Source organism: Eleutherodactylus coqui, chromosome 5 (assembly GCF_035609145.1).
Source record: "Eleutherodactylus coqui strain aEleCoq1 chromosome 5, aEleCoq1.hap1, whole genome shotgun sequence".
Classification (NCBI taxonomy): Eukaryota; Metazoa; Chordata; class Amphibia; order Anura; family Eleutherodactylidae; genus Eleutherodactylus; species Eleutherodactylus coqui.
This window is the reverse complement of record NC_089841.1, coordinates 139870633-139887764: the sequence shown is the minus strand read 5'-3', so window position 1 is coordinate 139887764 and position 17132 is coordinate 139870633. Positions and strand designations below refer to the sequence as shown.

General features: G+C 41.5%; 1 protein-coding gene across 4 annotated transcripts in view; it reads right to left on the bottom strand.

The window, feature by feature from the left end:
- CUX2 (cut like homeobox 2) overlaps window positions 1-17132 on the bottom strand; it is a 372532-nt gene that overhangs the window by 38545 nt on the left and 316855 nt on the right. For 2 of the 4 annotated variants that reach the window (XM_066603238.1, XM_066603239.1), the window contains exons 9-10: window positions 6233-6281; window positions 2647-2763 (exon numbers count right to left, since the gene is read on the bottom strand). In XM_066603238.1, coding sequence (XP_066459335.1) covers window positions 2647-2763; window positions 6233-6281 — 166 coding nt within the window. The remainder of the gene's footprint in view (window positions 1-2646; window positions 2764-6232; window positions 6282-17132) is intronic. The other 2 variants (XM_066603240.1, XM_066603241.1) reach the window with 1 other exon arrangement.

The following is a 17132-nucleotide window of genomic DNA, read 5'->3' as shown; positions in this document are numbered from 1 at the left end:
CTAAGCTGGCCATACACAAGCAATAGCTGTCACCTAACTCCAACACAAGCATGCATGCTTGGCTCTGGCTCTACCTTATAACCCACTGGGAACAAAGGATTGGGCATGTTGAAATTCCAATGGAATCGGTGGGTTTAGCCCACTTTTATCTAATGTGTATGAGCAGCTTACAACCAGTTGAGATAAAGTACAATGTACCATTGATCAATGAACATCTTTATGCTCACATAAATGAGCCGATCAACCGATGAACGAGTATTTGAATGACTCTGAATTGGGTTGTCTAAAGGCATGATAGACAAGCAACAATCTAGTCAATTGGAACTTGTCTGCGAGAGCACATACCTACATCTAAAAGAACCCTTATTGTTTGAGCTGCCTGTGTGAGTATGAATAAGTGCCTATAGAAATTACAGGATCTGTTTGTCTCCTGAAGTAAAGTACAGGGCTGAATCGGAGCCCAGGGGGCCCATAAGGGGAGGCCCTGCATCACAGGGTTGCAAGGGAGCAGAATAGGCGTATAAGGGGTTAAATGTAAAGAATGAATGAGTTAGAAGAGGGGGCGTGGGGATAGTGGAAAGGATGAGATGGGACTGGTGGAGTAAGGATTGGGGGAAGGAGATAGAAAGAGTTAAAAGGGGGGCTGTTTAGGCCAGGGTGCCATTTATAGCAGAAAAGAGAGAAGAGCCGCGCCCACCCTCTATACAGAGAAGAGAAAGGATGGATAAGAGGAGATTACGGAGATTTTTAGGAAGGTAGAGGATAATGGCTAATAATGTTGAGGTTCATGTCATAGCAGCCTGTTAGCAGGTGAAGGGGTCCTTAGAGGTGGGTTTTTTATATTAGTTGGAGGGAGTTTTGGTGGGTACGGCCTCACCTGTAAGACTTTCCACCCTGTTGGTTCATCATGGTTGGGTCTGGTGCATTGGGAAAGGCCAGGGAAGGGATCCCGGGTGGCCTGGATCAATTTTTAATCTTCTAGCCTCCCAGTGGAGGCAGCTAGTGTTGTCTTCGAGCCTGGTGTACGGTTGGAAGCAAGGTTCGGTTTTAAGTGAGAAGCACCAGACCCCTATTTTTTGGTTGTCTCTCCAAGGGCGTCCTCTCCGTAATTAAAAGAGTTTATTTTGTAATGTTATTTTGTTACATAAAATGGCTGCTGTGGCCAAAAATATCCAACAAAATTTTGGTCTCAGTTTATTATTGAAGGTAGCAAGGGGTAGCTGGTGAGTCTAGCATACCCGGGTCATGAACAATCCTTTAATGTCCTTTTAACCCCTTGAGTGGCACGCCCGGAAATTTTCCGGGACGAGCTCCTCTGCCCATAGTGACATAGCCCGGAAGATTTCCGGGCTATGTATCACTATGGGAGCTGCAGAGCACAATGCCACAAGCTGTGACAGTGTGCTCTGCCTGCACAGACCCACATAGAGCAGTGCAGGACTTTGAAAAACCAGCAGAAGATATTGCCGATGTGCCGGCAATCTGCTTTGTTTACAGGTTGCCATAGAGACCATCGCCTTGTCAGAAGCAAGCCGATGGTCTCTGTGGCAGGGAGAGCTGGTGCTTGGCTGTCAGAGGACAAGCAGGCACCTGCTCTTACAGCAGAGATCAGAGAAAACCTCCGATCTCTGCTGTGTTAACCCTTTACATGCTGCAGTCTATGTGACTGCAGCATGTAAAGGGCTGTCACTGCAGCATGTAAAGGGCTGTCCCCATCGGACCCCCGGAATGTGATCAGGGGGTCCTGATGGGTCCCTGTGGAAGTCCCCTAAAGGGACAAAAAATTAAAATTAAAAAAAAAATTAAAAAAAAAAAAAGTTACAAATTATAAAAAAAAATTATAAAAACACTTGTCTCCCTTTACTTTGTAAAAAATCAAAAATACAATCACACATGTGGTATCCATATGTCGTAATGACCCAGAGAAGGAAGTTAATACATTATTTAACCCCTTAATGACATGGCCCCTTTTTTTCTTTTTTCCCCATTTCTTTTTTTCCTCCCCCCTGTTTAAAAAATCACAACTTGTCCCGCAAAAAACAAGCCCTCATATGGCCATGTCAATGGAAAAATGAAAAAGTTATGGCTCTTGAGACGCAACTGCAAAATTAGTTGAAATTCAATGATTAGACCATTTTAAAAAACCTGCCCTGGTGGGCACGACAGGGTGGTAGGAAACCCGCCACTCAAGGGGTTAAACAGGATGGGCTGTCGGACAAATGATGCCCAACACAAGTCCTAGTGACACTCGCTCCTGTGCTGTGAGTATCGTTGGCATCGCATACAGTGCTGCCGGAACAGAGGCGGACCGGGGAGCATTCTACCGCCGCCCGCCTCCATTCACAGTAAGAAAACAGCTGTTCAAAAGTGAATGACTGCTGTTACACTGAATGACGGCTCGTTTAGTTTTCTGCATGCAGACAATGAACGACTGAACAACTCTCGCTCAGTTGCTGCATGCGTTTACATGGGACAATTATCGTTCAAATACCCACAGGGGCCTGAATGATAATTGTCCCATGTAAAGGGGCCATTAGGAAGGCCTACACAAAGTTGAGGCCACTACAGTCCATTTATAAGGTCTGTACAAATAGATATTTAGGTATATAGCATTGAAACTACAGAGCTCCTAGAACAAACACTCACAGAAGAACTTAGAGCAGCAGATCTTTGCGGAGAACAACAGGTCAGTCTAATGGAATTATTTACAGATGATAATTGCTCCCTGAGACTTTCAACCTCCCTCTGAGCAGCTTCTGCTCTCTGTAAAAGACAGGGAAAATAGATGGCAAAAATCAACACAAGTCAGGGTACTTTTACTCGGAGCGAGAAATCGGCCGCCCAAGCGAATGAGCAAACGATGACACAGTTTACTCGGGCGGTCAGTTTAAACACACAGAAAAAATCTTCTTTTTCTTTTAACACTATCACTCAGTTCACTGTATCAGTGAATGAGAATGGCTGACCAATCAGTGATTAAACCGAATGTTCAGCGAATGAGCAAACGATGATTTTTATTTTTGCATAAAATGAGCGATAAGCGAACACGTTATCGTTTGTCATTCAATCGTTGGCCATGTTAACAGTGAACAATTATCATTCAAATTTGAATGATCCAGCAAGTGAATTTTTCTTTTTTTATGATAACCGTTCCGTGTAAAAGGGCCCTCAGACATTCACAGATAATATGGAGCTGCAAGCTCTTCCTAAAGGGCCACTCCGGTGTTCTTTTTATTCATTCCTTATCCAGCTATCCCCCCAGTATATATAAGTAAGCCAGTGCTACCTTGGTTAGTCATTTCTCTCTATCTGAGACTCTAGGAGTACTTCTCCTCAGATGGTCATGTGATCTCAGTTCTGACCAGCTCAGATCTGTTTGAAGTTATGTGTTGTTTTCTAGTCAATTTTTCAGTCTGTGTGATGCTTTTACGCAAGACCTGGCTGCAGGGGGGCACAGTCATTCCTGTCTCAGTTACTGATGATGATCACACAGCTATGATAGAGGAGATCACAGCTCATCCTCCTGACTGTATACTTAAGGTCTGTGGCTTATTTAGAAGACTATAGGAGATAATGATAATTAAATTTCAGAATGAAAATGGTATAGCTGTGCTGATGCATCTTGGGATAGATGTGAAAGTGAAACCAAAATCTTTCAGCATCAAGATGGTGGCTTATAAGGGGGCTACACTGCAGGGAAGTGACTGGAATACATAGAGGAGACCTCCAGAATGTTACAGGCCATCAGATGATGGGGCAGAGATGGAAACGTGTCTTTGCCGGAGTGGCCCTTTAAAGCATTTTTTCCGCTAAAGGCATTTAGCACCACAGGATAGGTAACAAATGTATGGTCGCCGCGGGTCTGACAGCTAGGACCCCTAAAGATCATGAGAACAGCGGTCCCAGGTTCCCCTAGTGAATGGAGCAGTGGTGTGCATGCATGCCTCTTCTCTATTCGCTTTTATAGAACTGAGAAGAATAATCAAGTGCATCACTTGGCATCTCCAAAGGCAGTGAATAGAGCTGTAGTTGCTCCATTCACTAGGGGGACTAAAATATGTTCTTCTGCGGATCTTGGTGGTCTGACTTCCAGCAACCAAATATTTATCATCTATCCTATGCATAGGTGATAAATGTCTTTGGTGGAAAACCACTTTTAGGGGAAAATATGAAACTAGAGTCTTTATTTTACTGTAAACAACTAGGTTTTAGTGTTTTACTAGTATTTCCAATTCCACGTGTTTGTTGAACCCATATACTCTGTCCACATGCAATTTTCATCTTATCTATAAAATAAGCAACTGTTATATTTAACTATAAAAAAAAACATTAGGGAGTATTGACACACAGCTAATTTTTTCATCTGAATGGGACTTGCAGAAATCTGTGTGCTGGAGAAGCAACCCCATTTAGCTGAACAAAACAGACTTCAGTCACAGAGAGTTGTACGACAAATCTGCCATTTTTGAATAAACCCGAAATGTCTCGTGAAATAAAGACATTTTTTAATTTTATATCACATTTTAATTTTTTTTTAAATTTACAGTCATCGTTGTAGCTCTACAATACCTTAAAGGTAATGATAATATTCAGAGCCAATTTCTTTCTATTATCCCAATGCCACTTAAATGAAAAATGAATGAACTTTGCAATAGGTCTTAATTAGAAACTTCCCTTGTATTGTGTGTACAGCTGTCATACAGAACTATGCATCTCCATGGTAACAGACTACACCTTTATGAGTTAGGCCCCCTGCACACTGCAGAGCCGGATTCCGCATGCGGTATCCCGCAGGGGGATGCATGCGTACCTGCTCTGTCACCGGAGAATCTGTACTGCAGATGGATCGCCGTCGCACATGCGCAGTACAGATTTTTTTCCCCACATTTTTTGTGACAGGCCGTGGATTGGATGGCTTCTATTAACTTCAATGGAAGCTGTCCATGTGGAATCCGCACAAAAATGGAGCATGCTGCGATTTTTCCTCCGTGAGTGGAAATCACAGTTGTTTTCTGCTCGTGTGGAGGAAGCAACGGATCGACATAGTAAGTAAAGGGCAGTATATGCTGCAGATTCGCGGTGCGGACAACGACTGCAGATTCTGCAGCAAATATCCGCCCGTGAGCAGGAGCCCTTAGGAAAGCAGAGGTACTGCTGCAATGACTGTCAGTACATGCCAGTCCTGCTCAATTTATACAGCAGCATTCCTCATAAAGCAGCAGTGAGGATCTTGATTTCCTTATGGCTGCTCTTTATTCATTGTCTGATATCTGTTAAAGAAGGAAGTGGTTTAGGTTATAGATATATACTATACAAGGACTGGTACAAAACACCAGTTCTCAGCAGCATGCAGAATGGAAACATGCCATATGGTGGAGGTACGGTAGTACAAGTGCAAAATAGTGATCAACAAACACCCCCCTATCATTTATTGGTGGGCAGGGGGTGGCAGCTTGCACATCGATAAGGTTTACAGCCTATTGGTCTTGCTCATACTATTAGATCTGGCAGTCCCACACATTCTACCCAAACCACAAAAAGTATTGACACCCTGGGCTCCCCCAGTATCTCAGGGCCAGACTACTTCTGCAAATAAATACGAGGCATTAGTTGATATTTTGGCCAAAATACGCAGGCTTGCAACATGCATCAAAGGTGTTGCAAGTCACTACACTTGCAATGCAAACAAATCACTAAAGGGGATCAAACCCATGAAAAATCACTGAAAAAGGTCATACTTATTGATACAAAGACACTAGAGCAGGTGCATGTATCCTTGTATCAATAAGTATGGGCTTTTCAGCGATCTTTGTATGGAGGGCGGCATCACTTTACATTGATTAGTTTATTATGTTTGTGTAACCTTAGTGCTGCTGACCTCCGTTTGACTAATTCAAGCCTATGATTTCTTCAGAGGTTCTGTCTGAATGCCATTTTCGGTGATTCTTACGAGATCCTGGGACAGAAAGGCTGGGCATACAGTAAAATGCAGTTTAATCCCAGCCTTAAATGTGGGGTATTTAGATGTGCCTACATCAGTACCACCTGTAAATACAGCCCTCTATGCACACATTCAAAGGTGCACAGCTTAGCATATGTATATAGCTTGCAGAGCTTGTAGTAAATCTTGTAATACTCAACTGCCACATAATCGACATATATGGCACGAATCAGAGGAAAACTCTGCCACATACAGAACCCCAACTAACAATAAAACTAGCACAGTACTTACTCGGTGAGCTTTTTCAAGATTGGTCATTATCATGCCAACTTCATCAGCCCTAAAAAAAGCAAAAACATTAAGTATAAGCATATTCCAGAAAAATATACATAGAAAATATGTATACAGTAGTGTTAAGAAAACAGCAATGAATTTGGAAAAGCAAAAAATATACAAAATCATTATAAATCATCATAAATGCACTGGCAATACTACAAATTCAATTCCAAATAAAAATAACAAAATGTATCCAGTTTGTGTAATCATTTACATAAAGTAGAGAAAAAGGAATTTTTAGCTGTTCAAAAAAATAACAGTGCCAATATTTCTCTATAAAAAAAACTTAAAAATGTAATGTACAAATGGAAAAAAACTGTTTAAGATTTCACTTAACTTTGAATTACTGAACTTATAATTAGTGGCACAACCACCGTTCCTGAGAACTGCTTGACATCTGTGCTGCATGGAGTCCAACAGCTTCTGGCACCTCTGAACAGGTATTCCCATAAAGGAAGATTGTACTACATTCCCTAGTTCTGCATTTTTTTGGTTTTGTCTCATAAACCACATTTTTTATGTTACCCCACCAGTTCTCTATGGGATTGAGGTCAGAGGATTGGGTTGTCCACTCCATTATCTCAATCCTGTTTGCCTGTAACCAAGATGCTATTCACTTACTGGTATGTTTCGGGCCATTGTTGTGTTGAAATACCCATTTCTGGGGCATTTCTTCTTCGGTGTAGGGAACATGATCTCCTCAAGTATTTTAATATATTCAAACTGATCCATGATCTTGTGAAGGTATTAAGATGATCTGCATTATTTAAAAAGGTTAATATAGCTTAGTCTGAAGCTCTTAAAGCAGCACAAACCACACTAAGCTATCCTCAGTAGTGGGGGAGTTGGAGTGTTTCATGGAGAGCATATTTAGTCATTGTATCCAAATTATTTTACTATTATCAGTGTAAGATAATGTAAGCATGTCACATTATGTACTCATTTGTCAGCAGGAAGACTCTGTAATGATTTGCAACTTTTGGAGAGTTGTCTATTGTGATTGGACACAATGTCTTTCTTTATTCTGTTTTGCATTATTAATAAAGCTAACACTGAATTGGTAATTCAGAAAGAGAACAGCAGTGACTTCACACAGTTGATGACTCTGGACTAATAGATTAAAAGAGTTCAGGGAAATTTCCATTACGTAGTCATTCAGAGAATTACATTACAACAGGGATTCTGAATTAGCTTAATTCCGCATTAGTGGATTAAAAGACTTTAGGGAGTTTACCATTAAAAAATCATTCAGAAAACGATATTGCAGCAGCAGCTTGTCTGGGATGAGTAAATAATACCTGATGGACAAAGAGATGACCCAGTGGAGGTCATGCTCAATCACTTTGCCAAATGGACATTCCAGTAGTGCCAAAAGATGGATATGCCAAAGACTGGATGTGACCAGTGCAGATGTGACCCAGGCCTAACATTTTCAATCTGAGTAACAAACATGAGTGTTTAAAAAGTTAATACTGAATATGTGTCAAAGAAATTATTTATATATACTGCACATCCCATTATGTGTGAGTGACTAACACTACTTGCTTGGATTAAATGTCTGACAATAAATAAAGACCTGTGTCATATTTGTCAAGTATGATGTATACACTGAATTGCCAAAGTACTATGTAGATTATAGTAAAACTATCATGTACATAGTATTTTTTGAAGGTGTCATGTTTCAAGCCACAGTTAGGTGGTTTAATGCTGTACATCTAGATGCTGGCTCCTTTATTGTATTAGTGCCATAGCTGCTGCTGCGTCACACAAGAAATAGGAAAGCTGCAGCACTCGCCTTTTTCACCCTCCAAATGTTATTCCAGGAAAAAGCAGCAATGCAGGACAGCAAACTCTGGTGCAAGAGCTGATATTAAAACATCCAAAGATGTGTCTTTATTGGCTCATATATCGTTAAAAGATAGCGACGTTTCAGCTACCCACTGTAGCCTTTGTCAAGCTATGGCTTCAGATATTACAAAGACGAGTCATTCAAGAAAGGCTATGCATTGGCCATGCAACGTGAAGTACTACTATGACAACCACTCCCGAATAGGATGTCAGCCTAGGAGGTGGAGCTGAGGGCACTCATTGAGACATGCAAGATGGCTGGAGGTAAGACTGTAAGGTGCACACAAGATCCAGGTACTCTTTGAGCATCGGCCACAATTATGGACACATTAGCATAGTAGAAGCTTTGTGGGGTCCTTGGGCAAGCCAATCAGAAATGCAGAAGCTGTATTCGACTTCTTGTTGGCACTAATTCTATCCAAACAGGTTGCAGTCATCAAAGTCCAGGCTCACACCAAAAAGATCACTCCAGAGGCGAAAGGAAACACGAGAGCGAATGAAGCTGCTAAGGCTGCAGCTCTGTTAAATTGATAATCAGTTGTATACTAGAAATATTTACACCTTGTTTTGCTTTTCATAGCAGTACACCTGTCAATTATGCCAGTCTGATACTTACAAGCACCTCTCCTCTTTGTAAGTCGACTCATCTCGGACAAAGAGACACAGCCAAATGTACATTATATCTTAAGACGAAAGCCTAAGGCGGTCTGAGAGTGTGTCTGTTATGGTAATCTTATGGAGTGAAGCCGTCTTTTCCCGTGGACAACCATAAGACCTATATCCTCATTCGCTGAAGGATGAGGGTCATTAGGCCTGCCATTACTCGTCAAAGGGTACACAGCTGGAAGATTGATTGCACAAGAACTGAGGCATTTATTAGAATTATAAGATGAGAAAACAATGTTTAAATATCTTTGCTTTTAAGCTATATGCTTATGCAAATGTAGGACAAATCCGTAGAAGCCACTGATTATCCAGCTTTATTCCAGATATTAGTGCTATACTTAGCTGTTTATGCTGTATTTAAAATCTTAATGGTAATTAAAGCAAATCAAATGAGTTACCAAAGTTGTACGTTCTAGGGAACACCCACATGAAGATGTTCACTCCCTGTCACAACTATAATCTGCGTCATCCAATGCTCAAAGTTTCTCTAACCCTGAGCTCTCAAAATTGGGGAACAGGGTGACAATAAGTCTTCCCTGGAGGCTAGCTCTAGGAAGGCGCAGCACTGAAGTTTTCCCTGTGGGACTAGCCCATGGAAAGTACGTAGTTTGGGAATAAAAGTGCAGTCAAAAGGAGGGAAAGTATTAAGATGATCTGTGTTACACTTGTTATTCAAAAAAGGTTAATATAGCTTAGTCTGAAGTTCTCAAAGCAGAACACACCTGACTGAGCTATCCTTTTTAATGGGGGAGTTTGAACATTTGCTGGAGACCATTTTTAGTCATTGTATCCAAATTCTTTGACTCTTATAAGTGTAAGATAATGTAAACACATGTCACATTATACATCTGTTCATCGGCACCAACATTTTTTGATGATTTGCAACTTTTAGGGAGTTGTCTCCCGTGATTGTACACTATGTCTTTCTTTGTTTTGCATGATTAATAAAGTGAACAATAAATTGGTCACTCTGAAAGATGACAGTAGTGACTTCACACATTTGATGTCTCTTGTTCTTTCTCTGATCATGGTTAATTAATTTGGACACATGAGAGAACTCAGATCCTGGTAGCTTTATTGCCGATTCCAAATTAAAAGGAGTACTCCAATAATTTCTCATATGCGATAAATAGGCCCGACACCATGGTATGAGAAACATCCCCATATCATGATTTTTGCACCTCGATGCTTTGCTGTCTTCACCGTGTACTGTGGCTTCAATTCAGTGCTCGGGAGTCGTCTGACATACTATCTATGGTCTTTAGACCCAAAAAGAACAATTTAGCTTTCAATAGTCCACAAAATGTTGCGCCATTTCTCTATTGGCCAGTCAATGTTTTCTTTTGCAAATTTTAACCTATTCAAGACAGTCTTTTTTTCAACAAAGGGACTATGCAGGGAGTTCTTGTTGGTAACTTAGCTTCACTAATTGTTTTCTTATTATAGGAGTACTCGCTGGTAAGTTCAGATCTCCTCTGATCTTTCTGAAGGTGATCATTGCCATTTTGGCTTTTCTTCAATTCATTTGAACACTAGTTCCCCGCTTCCTTCCCTGTCTTTCAGTTTTAGGTTCTAACTTCAAGGCATTTGAGATAATTTTAGCTGACTAGCCTATAATTTGCTGCACTGCTTGTTTTTCCCACTCCAATCAACTTTTTTATGAAAGTACATCCTTCACTAGTACAATGTCTGGAACAACCCATTTTCACCAGTATTTCAGTAGGAAATGCACCATAAACAACATGTGCAACATTTGCCACAGTCCTACCTTAAGTAAGGCCCAAAATTAACACCTCTTATTCCACAGAATTAACGACTTACCAAATTGACTCCTCACTGCTATTATTTCGCCTCTGACAGTAGGTCACCCCTAGTACAATAACAGCTCAGCAACATGTGCAGGAAATCATGTGGTCACAAGTGTTACCTCTCATAGCAGGGCTTCCAATAGGCATTTTTCAGCAGGATAATACTAAGGCCTCATGTCCACGGGCAAAAGAAGAATTAAAATCCACAGCGGATTTTAACTCTTCTCCTGCACGCGGATCCGCGCCCCATAGGGATGCATTGACCACCCGCGGGTAGATAAATACCCGCGGATGGTCAATAAAAGTGATTTTAAAAAAAATGGAGCATGAAAAAATCTGGACCATGCTCCATTTTCATGCGGGTCTCCAGCGGGGACAGCTCCCGCGGGCTTCTATTGAAGCCTATGGAAGCCGTCCGGATCCGCGGGAGACAAAAATCAGATTTTACTCACCCGCTCCGTTTCTTCTCTTCGCCGCGGCGCCATCTTCTCTCAGTCGCCGCCGGATCATTTTGCTTCGGACCGGCGCATGTGCGGGGCACGTCACCGACGTCATCCTGCGCATCCGCTGGGCCGAAGAAAGAAGATCCGGCCGCGACGCAGAGAAGATGACGCGGCAGCGAAGGAAGGATCCGGAGCGTGCGGGAGGTAAGTTTATTCTGATTTATTCTTATTTTCAGCGCTCATGTCCGCGGGGCAGAAGGGACCCGCTACGGATTCTCCATGGAGAATCCGTAGCGGGCCTGATTTTCCCCGTGGACATGAGGCCTTACACAGAGCAAGGGTTTCCCAGGAATGCCTCCACCAGGTTACCACACTTTTTTGGTCTGCGCACAGTTGGCAAATTTATCGTTGATCATTTATGGGACCAGCTGGAATGCCAGCTTTTAGCAACCTATGAGTGTGCAGGATCTAGAGGCCTAGCTGCAACATCTGTGGGAAAATATGCCGCAGGATAACATACAGAGCCGGAATGCCTATATGTATGACCATATCTCATCATGTATCCAGAGGAGAGGTGGCCCAACAGGATACTTTAATATCCTTTGAATTGTACAGTTTTCCCCAATACTCTGCCAATTGAATTCAATGAATGGCTGCGCACTGCCTCTGATTGGTTAAGCGCTGTGACCAATCACAGGCAGCGCTCAGCCAATCAGACACAACCCTTTCAGGAGGCGGTGATTTTTAAATCCCCGGCAGGAGAAGAAACTGCAGAAGAGTGCTGGGGAAGAAGTGATATTTTTTTTACAGCAGCTAGGGATGATTTTCAGGGAAGGGCTTATATTTCAAGCCCTTCTCCAAAAATCACTGCAATGGTTGCCTGCATTCCATTGCTTTCAGTAGCGCCGGACCAATTGAAAGCAATCGGATGGCATCGCGGTCCTTTGCCACAGCTGTGACAGCTGTGGCAGGAGATTCCTTTATCCCCGCAGGGAACCTTTTTGTTCAGCACGGGCCTTCCTGGTACACGGATGTCCTATCTTTTGCAGGTGCGAGTATTTTGCGCCTGTAAAAGACAGACATGTGAACACACCATAGGAAACCAATAGTTCTATGAGACGCGCTTTTTTTGCCAGTCATGAAGAGTGACTTATTGGGTTAAATTAACATCTGCCTAGTACCAGTGCCCTTTGTGATTGGCTGACTGCAGCTAATTTTTCGAGTTGGTCAGCCTTTCTATATGGGAGGATTTATGCTACTGGAGGAAAATGGCCGGGAGACTCAAGAGAGAGAGAGAGCCCTGTTGATTGGTGGAATGGGATGATTCAGCAGAAGCCTTGAAAAGTGAGCTAGGGGGGAAAGGAAGTGCGTGTAGAGGAGCCAGCGCCAGGGAGTACAGCGGCCCATGGCTGGGAGGGACAGAGCCCCTGGCAGGAACAGAGTCCTCAAACTCTGCTGGGAAACGTGAGAGCCAGGGGAGAGCCCCACTGGAGTTGGAGATATCCTTACACAGCCAGGAGTTAGTTGTTCCCCCATGGCGTTCAGTTCTGCAAGTTAACTGCTTCCTTACAGTGCTAGTTTCAAACAGTAAGAGTACTCCAGAGTTTAAGCAAGAACCCATTTCAGTCTAGCGACCCAAAGCTCATCCTGCAGTTGGGGTTGAGGAATTAATGGTGACCGTCCAAGGTGCTAGAGAATTGTGAGGTGATTTTAATTGTTCGCTGTAACTTGAATCTGTGCACTGTCTTCTTTTGCCAAGTCTCAGGAAACTTTGTGCCTTCAGTTTTACTGCATTACCATCTGACTTGTCTCCTTATTCCGCTAAGCGAAAAGATTACAAAAAGGCACTGGCGTCATGAAAAAGCAACTCTAATTTCATTGACCAAAATCCCCTTTGCAATCCCGCTTGCAGCATGAGCTACTCCCGCCAACTCCTGTTTCACTAGCTAAGAAAAAACTAACACAGAGCACTGTGTCAACACGGACTGAGCTATTTATCACCAAGCATTGGAAGGTCTACTTAAAACACCCCATCCTGCAGGTACTAGGGTTATGAAACTCCAAGGGAGCAGGTCAGTAGAAACTTGAAGGCTTCATATGTAGGCATGATGCTAATGCTGATTATGTTTTCAAATACATTAATTATGCTTCAAGCAAATCACATGCCCACTTCTTCCTGAAGCAGGTATGTCAGTATTAGTCAGTGGCCTTTTTTCCATATTACTACCGTCCCATGTTAGTCTAATAGAACAGTGTACAGAAACAGGACAAGAGCCTTGGAACCATTTGTTATATACTCTACTAGTAATTTTTTTTACTTATTTTCTGTTGACTATACCTGTGTGCATCTCTATAGTCCGGTGTGTCTTACAGTAAAAAAAATGATGGTAATTAAGTCAAATCACGAACTTGTGAAATGAGTTTTGCTTACAGTTCTAACAGCAGCGGCATAACAGACAATAATACTTTACGCCCTGGCAGCCAGAAGTTAAATTGTGACAACCTAGATTAGGGCTCATATTGTGCACGCAAATTTCTCTCATTCACCATCAATGAGAAAATTATTTACAACACATCTAGGTAAGGGAGGTCTATCAAATTATCAAAGAACATCTGGTTTGGTGTAATAAGATTAAGTGTTCTCCCAGTGTTGCATAATATAAAGAGGAAATGTGTTGCCGTGTGTTAGTAAGACTGGCAAACCACACCAACAGCTGTGAGATTTGGCAGCCTGCAGTACTGGATGGAGCCAAAGGGGTGCAAAAGATGTTCCAAACTCATAAAAATGGATGGCACCACACCAATTAAAATAACAACCAGCAAATGTACATTTAATGAAGTCAAGACGTTATTTTAATATAATCCACTGCTTTCGTCTTCCCAAAGCAGCAGCTGTGCTTGTGTGTTAGAGGTAGACAAGGGCACAGTGTTCAGGATGCCTGCCTTTCACAGCCTTTACCAACTCTTTAGGAATTGGCTCGGATACCTATTCGGTATTCGTTCTGCTCATGCCCCTGCAGAAGTACTGTAAACAGGTTTTTAATTTGGTGTGTCTGTATTTACAGTTGTGGACTTCAAATCCATGTTTTGCAGCTCAAATACAAGCCAGTGACAACCAATGGCAGATGCCTTTAACACATGCACCACGATCAATGTTGTGCAGGCCACAGAAACTTCACAGCATCTCAGAAGTTCACTCAACTAAAAACATACCAATATTTACTTTAGAGGAATTTCAATCTATCCCTGGACAATTTGTTTAATGTTCTGCTCACCTCCTGCCCATGTCTGCTCCCTCTGTTAGGGGTCAGAACTGTATTTGGTCAAATACGGCTACTAACCTATATCAATGACATCCAAAACTATAGGTGTCTTCTCACACTAAAATATTCATGACCTATCCTATTTGGTCGGTAAGTGTTTGCTGCTGCTCTGAGTGAGTGGGATTGAGCAGCTTTTCCAGGTGCATATGTTCTAAAATGAATGGTGCTGTGCTTGTAATAGTATAGAAGCTGCAGCACTTTCCCGAGCACTTGACCTCTTTGAAATGGCTAATCGATGAGTGTCCTGGGTGGTGAACCCTCACCAATGAAATATTGATGACCTATCCTGAGCTTGTTAGAGGGGTTGTCCCATTTTTTTTGCTGCAGGAATCAGAGAGCTCCGTAAATTGCACAGTGGTCAACACTGGTATTACAGGTCTATTCACTTCAATAGGACTCAAGCTGCAATACCAACTTGGGCTACTGCATAATGCTGAACGGTCTGCTTCCTTCAGTAAAACAGCTAGACGTGTGACAACCGCTCTGAGTACATTTGGCGTGTACACTAGAAAAGCTTCCTCTGCATGCACTGAGTGTGTCCATAATGTCCCTCTTCTCCTGACGTATGATAAAAGAATGTCCATTTAGCACACACCGGGCTGGTATACATGGGAATACCTTTTTTCACCTGTGCAGAATATCATAGTAGACTATGCTATATGTCACCATGTGGTATGCTATTTTTTTAACAATTGAAATCTATTGGAGACACTGTATATACCATAGACTATGCATATATTGTGGCAGAAGTCGCAGACTTTTATCAGAGATGCAGTTTATATTGGGAAATTACCCAATGAATATTTTCATATCTTCGATGGCAGCCTCAAGTGCAGCATGAACAGAGCCTAATATGTAACCAGGAAGGGAAACATATCTTCTTTTTAAGCAAATAGTACACTGAAGTATAACATGGTACATTGGAAGCTATTTCTCATGATTTATGGAATAGCTTCTGGACTGTAAGCTTCCTAATGCATCACAAACTATCGATACGTAAAGGCAGTAGACAGGACTACTAAATGGTGAGCCTCGTAATCAGTGAGGGAGACTGGCAGTTTTACCACTGGTAGCACCTTAATGCCCACATAGGTGTACAATAGGGTTATAAGCTTTTTACAATCTCATATTCCTGTATCCTAATTTGATGCACTTTTGCCTAAAAACAAAGAATTTAATTGTTATTTCAATATTTTTTCAGAAAAGATCACCCTGAAATCATATAATTGGATATATGGGCGGATATGGATTCTATATACATCCATAAATCCAATGATATGATTTTGTGGTAAAAAAAATATTGAAAAAGCAATTACATTATTTGTTTTTAGGCAAAAGTGCATTAAGTTAGAATATAGGTTGTAAAAAAAGTTATAACCCGCTTGTCGACAATACATGTGTTTCCAGACCATAATGGCTTTAAAATATTTCACATAAGGGCTCTTTCACATCAGCACTTTGTTTTCCATTTTTAAGAGATCGTTTTTTTTAATAAAACAGATAGCAAAATGAAATTAAAATGAAACCACATGTAAACCATAATTGCCTTTTTCATAATGTATCCATATCTGTCTAAAAAAAAACCCCAAAGCATTTCTATAAGCTTTAGGCCGCCTGCAGACGGGCGGAAATTCCGCGGCGGCAAACAAACCGCAGCATGTTCTATTCCTCTGCGGGGCTCGCAGACCTTTACCAGTCTTTTTTCCATTTTGTTCTGTTCACATCCATTTTTAATAGATCTCTTTTGTCTTTTTTCTCTTTCTTCCCTTCCAAGTGTAACGGACAACAAAAATGAAGCCAAACAGAAACCTCTCTATTCGGTTCCGTCACTCATTGACTGTAATGCAAAAAAAAATGTCCTTTCCGTTCTCTTCTCATTTTTTTTAAGGTCTGCACTGCATTTTGCACTATTTTTTTCCAGTAAGCAGATAGAACTGAACTGAACACGACTGAAGTTCAGAAAATCCCATTTGAACGAATGGAAAATAAAACAAAATAATTTTCTTCCGTTTTGCTGCTCCTGACGGAACTCCAGAACAGAAAACAAAAACACTGATGTGAATGAGCCCTTAGTCATGTATTTGCTGTAGTAGCAAAGCCCAAATCATTGCTCCTCATCAGCTATTTGAGGCTTGAGAGGTTGCCCATAAAAGCTGATGCTTTTACAAAACTATGTCTGATATTCTTTCTGTATCATCAGAAATAACCAACTGTTATGTGACCTTGCAGTCCGAGATGCTGCCAGCAAAATTAGGTAATCAGCTCAGCACTGCAATACGTATGGTCCCAAAATCTGACAATTATCTAATGCAAACTGACTGGATCATTAGCAGGAAAGATGATCTATTAGAATGAAAGCAGACTGATGTCTGCCTGGGTTTGTGTTCATCTAACCATTGTTCGGCCAAGACCAAACAATAGGTGACCTGAGCAATGGCACCCTATTAGTCCCTTAACCCTTTAAGAATGTAGACTAGTTTGGTACTTTAGGATGCAACGATTTTTGGGGATTTTTAGCTACACTTTTCAAAACCCATAACTTTCCTATTCTTCCATTGACATGGTTGTAAGAGGGCTTGCTCTTTGCGTGGTGAACTGGAGTTTTTGTTGTCATAATTTTGGGGTACATATAATGTATTCTATCATTTCCTTTTTTTTCTTCAGTATTTTCAATGCAGGATACAAAGTGTGTTCAAGTTGTTGTATGGGTTGTTACAGATATTGCGATATCAAACAGGTTTTTTCTTCCTTGTTTTACAATATAAAA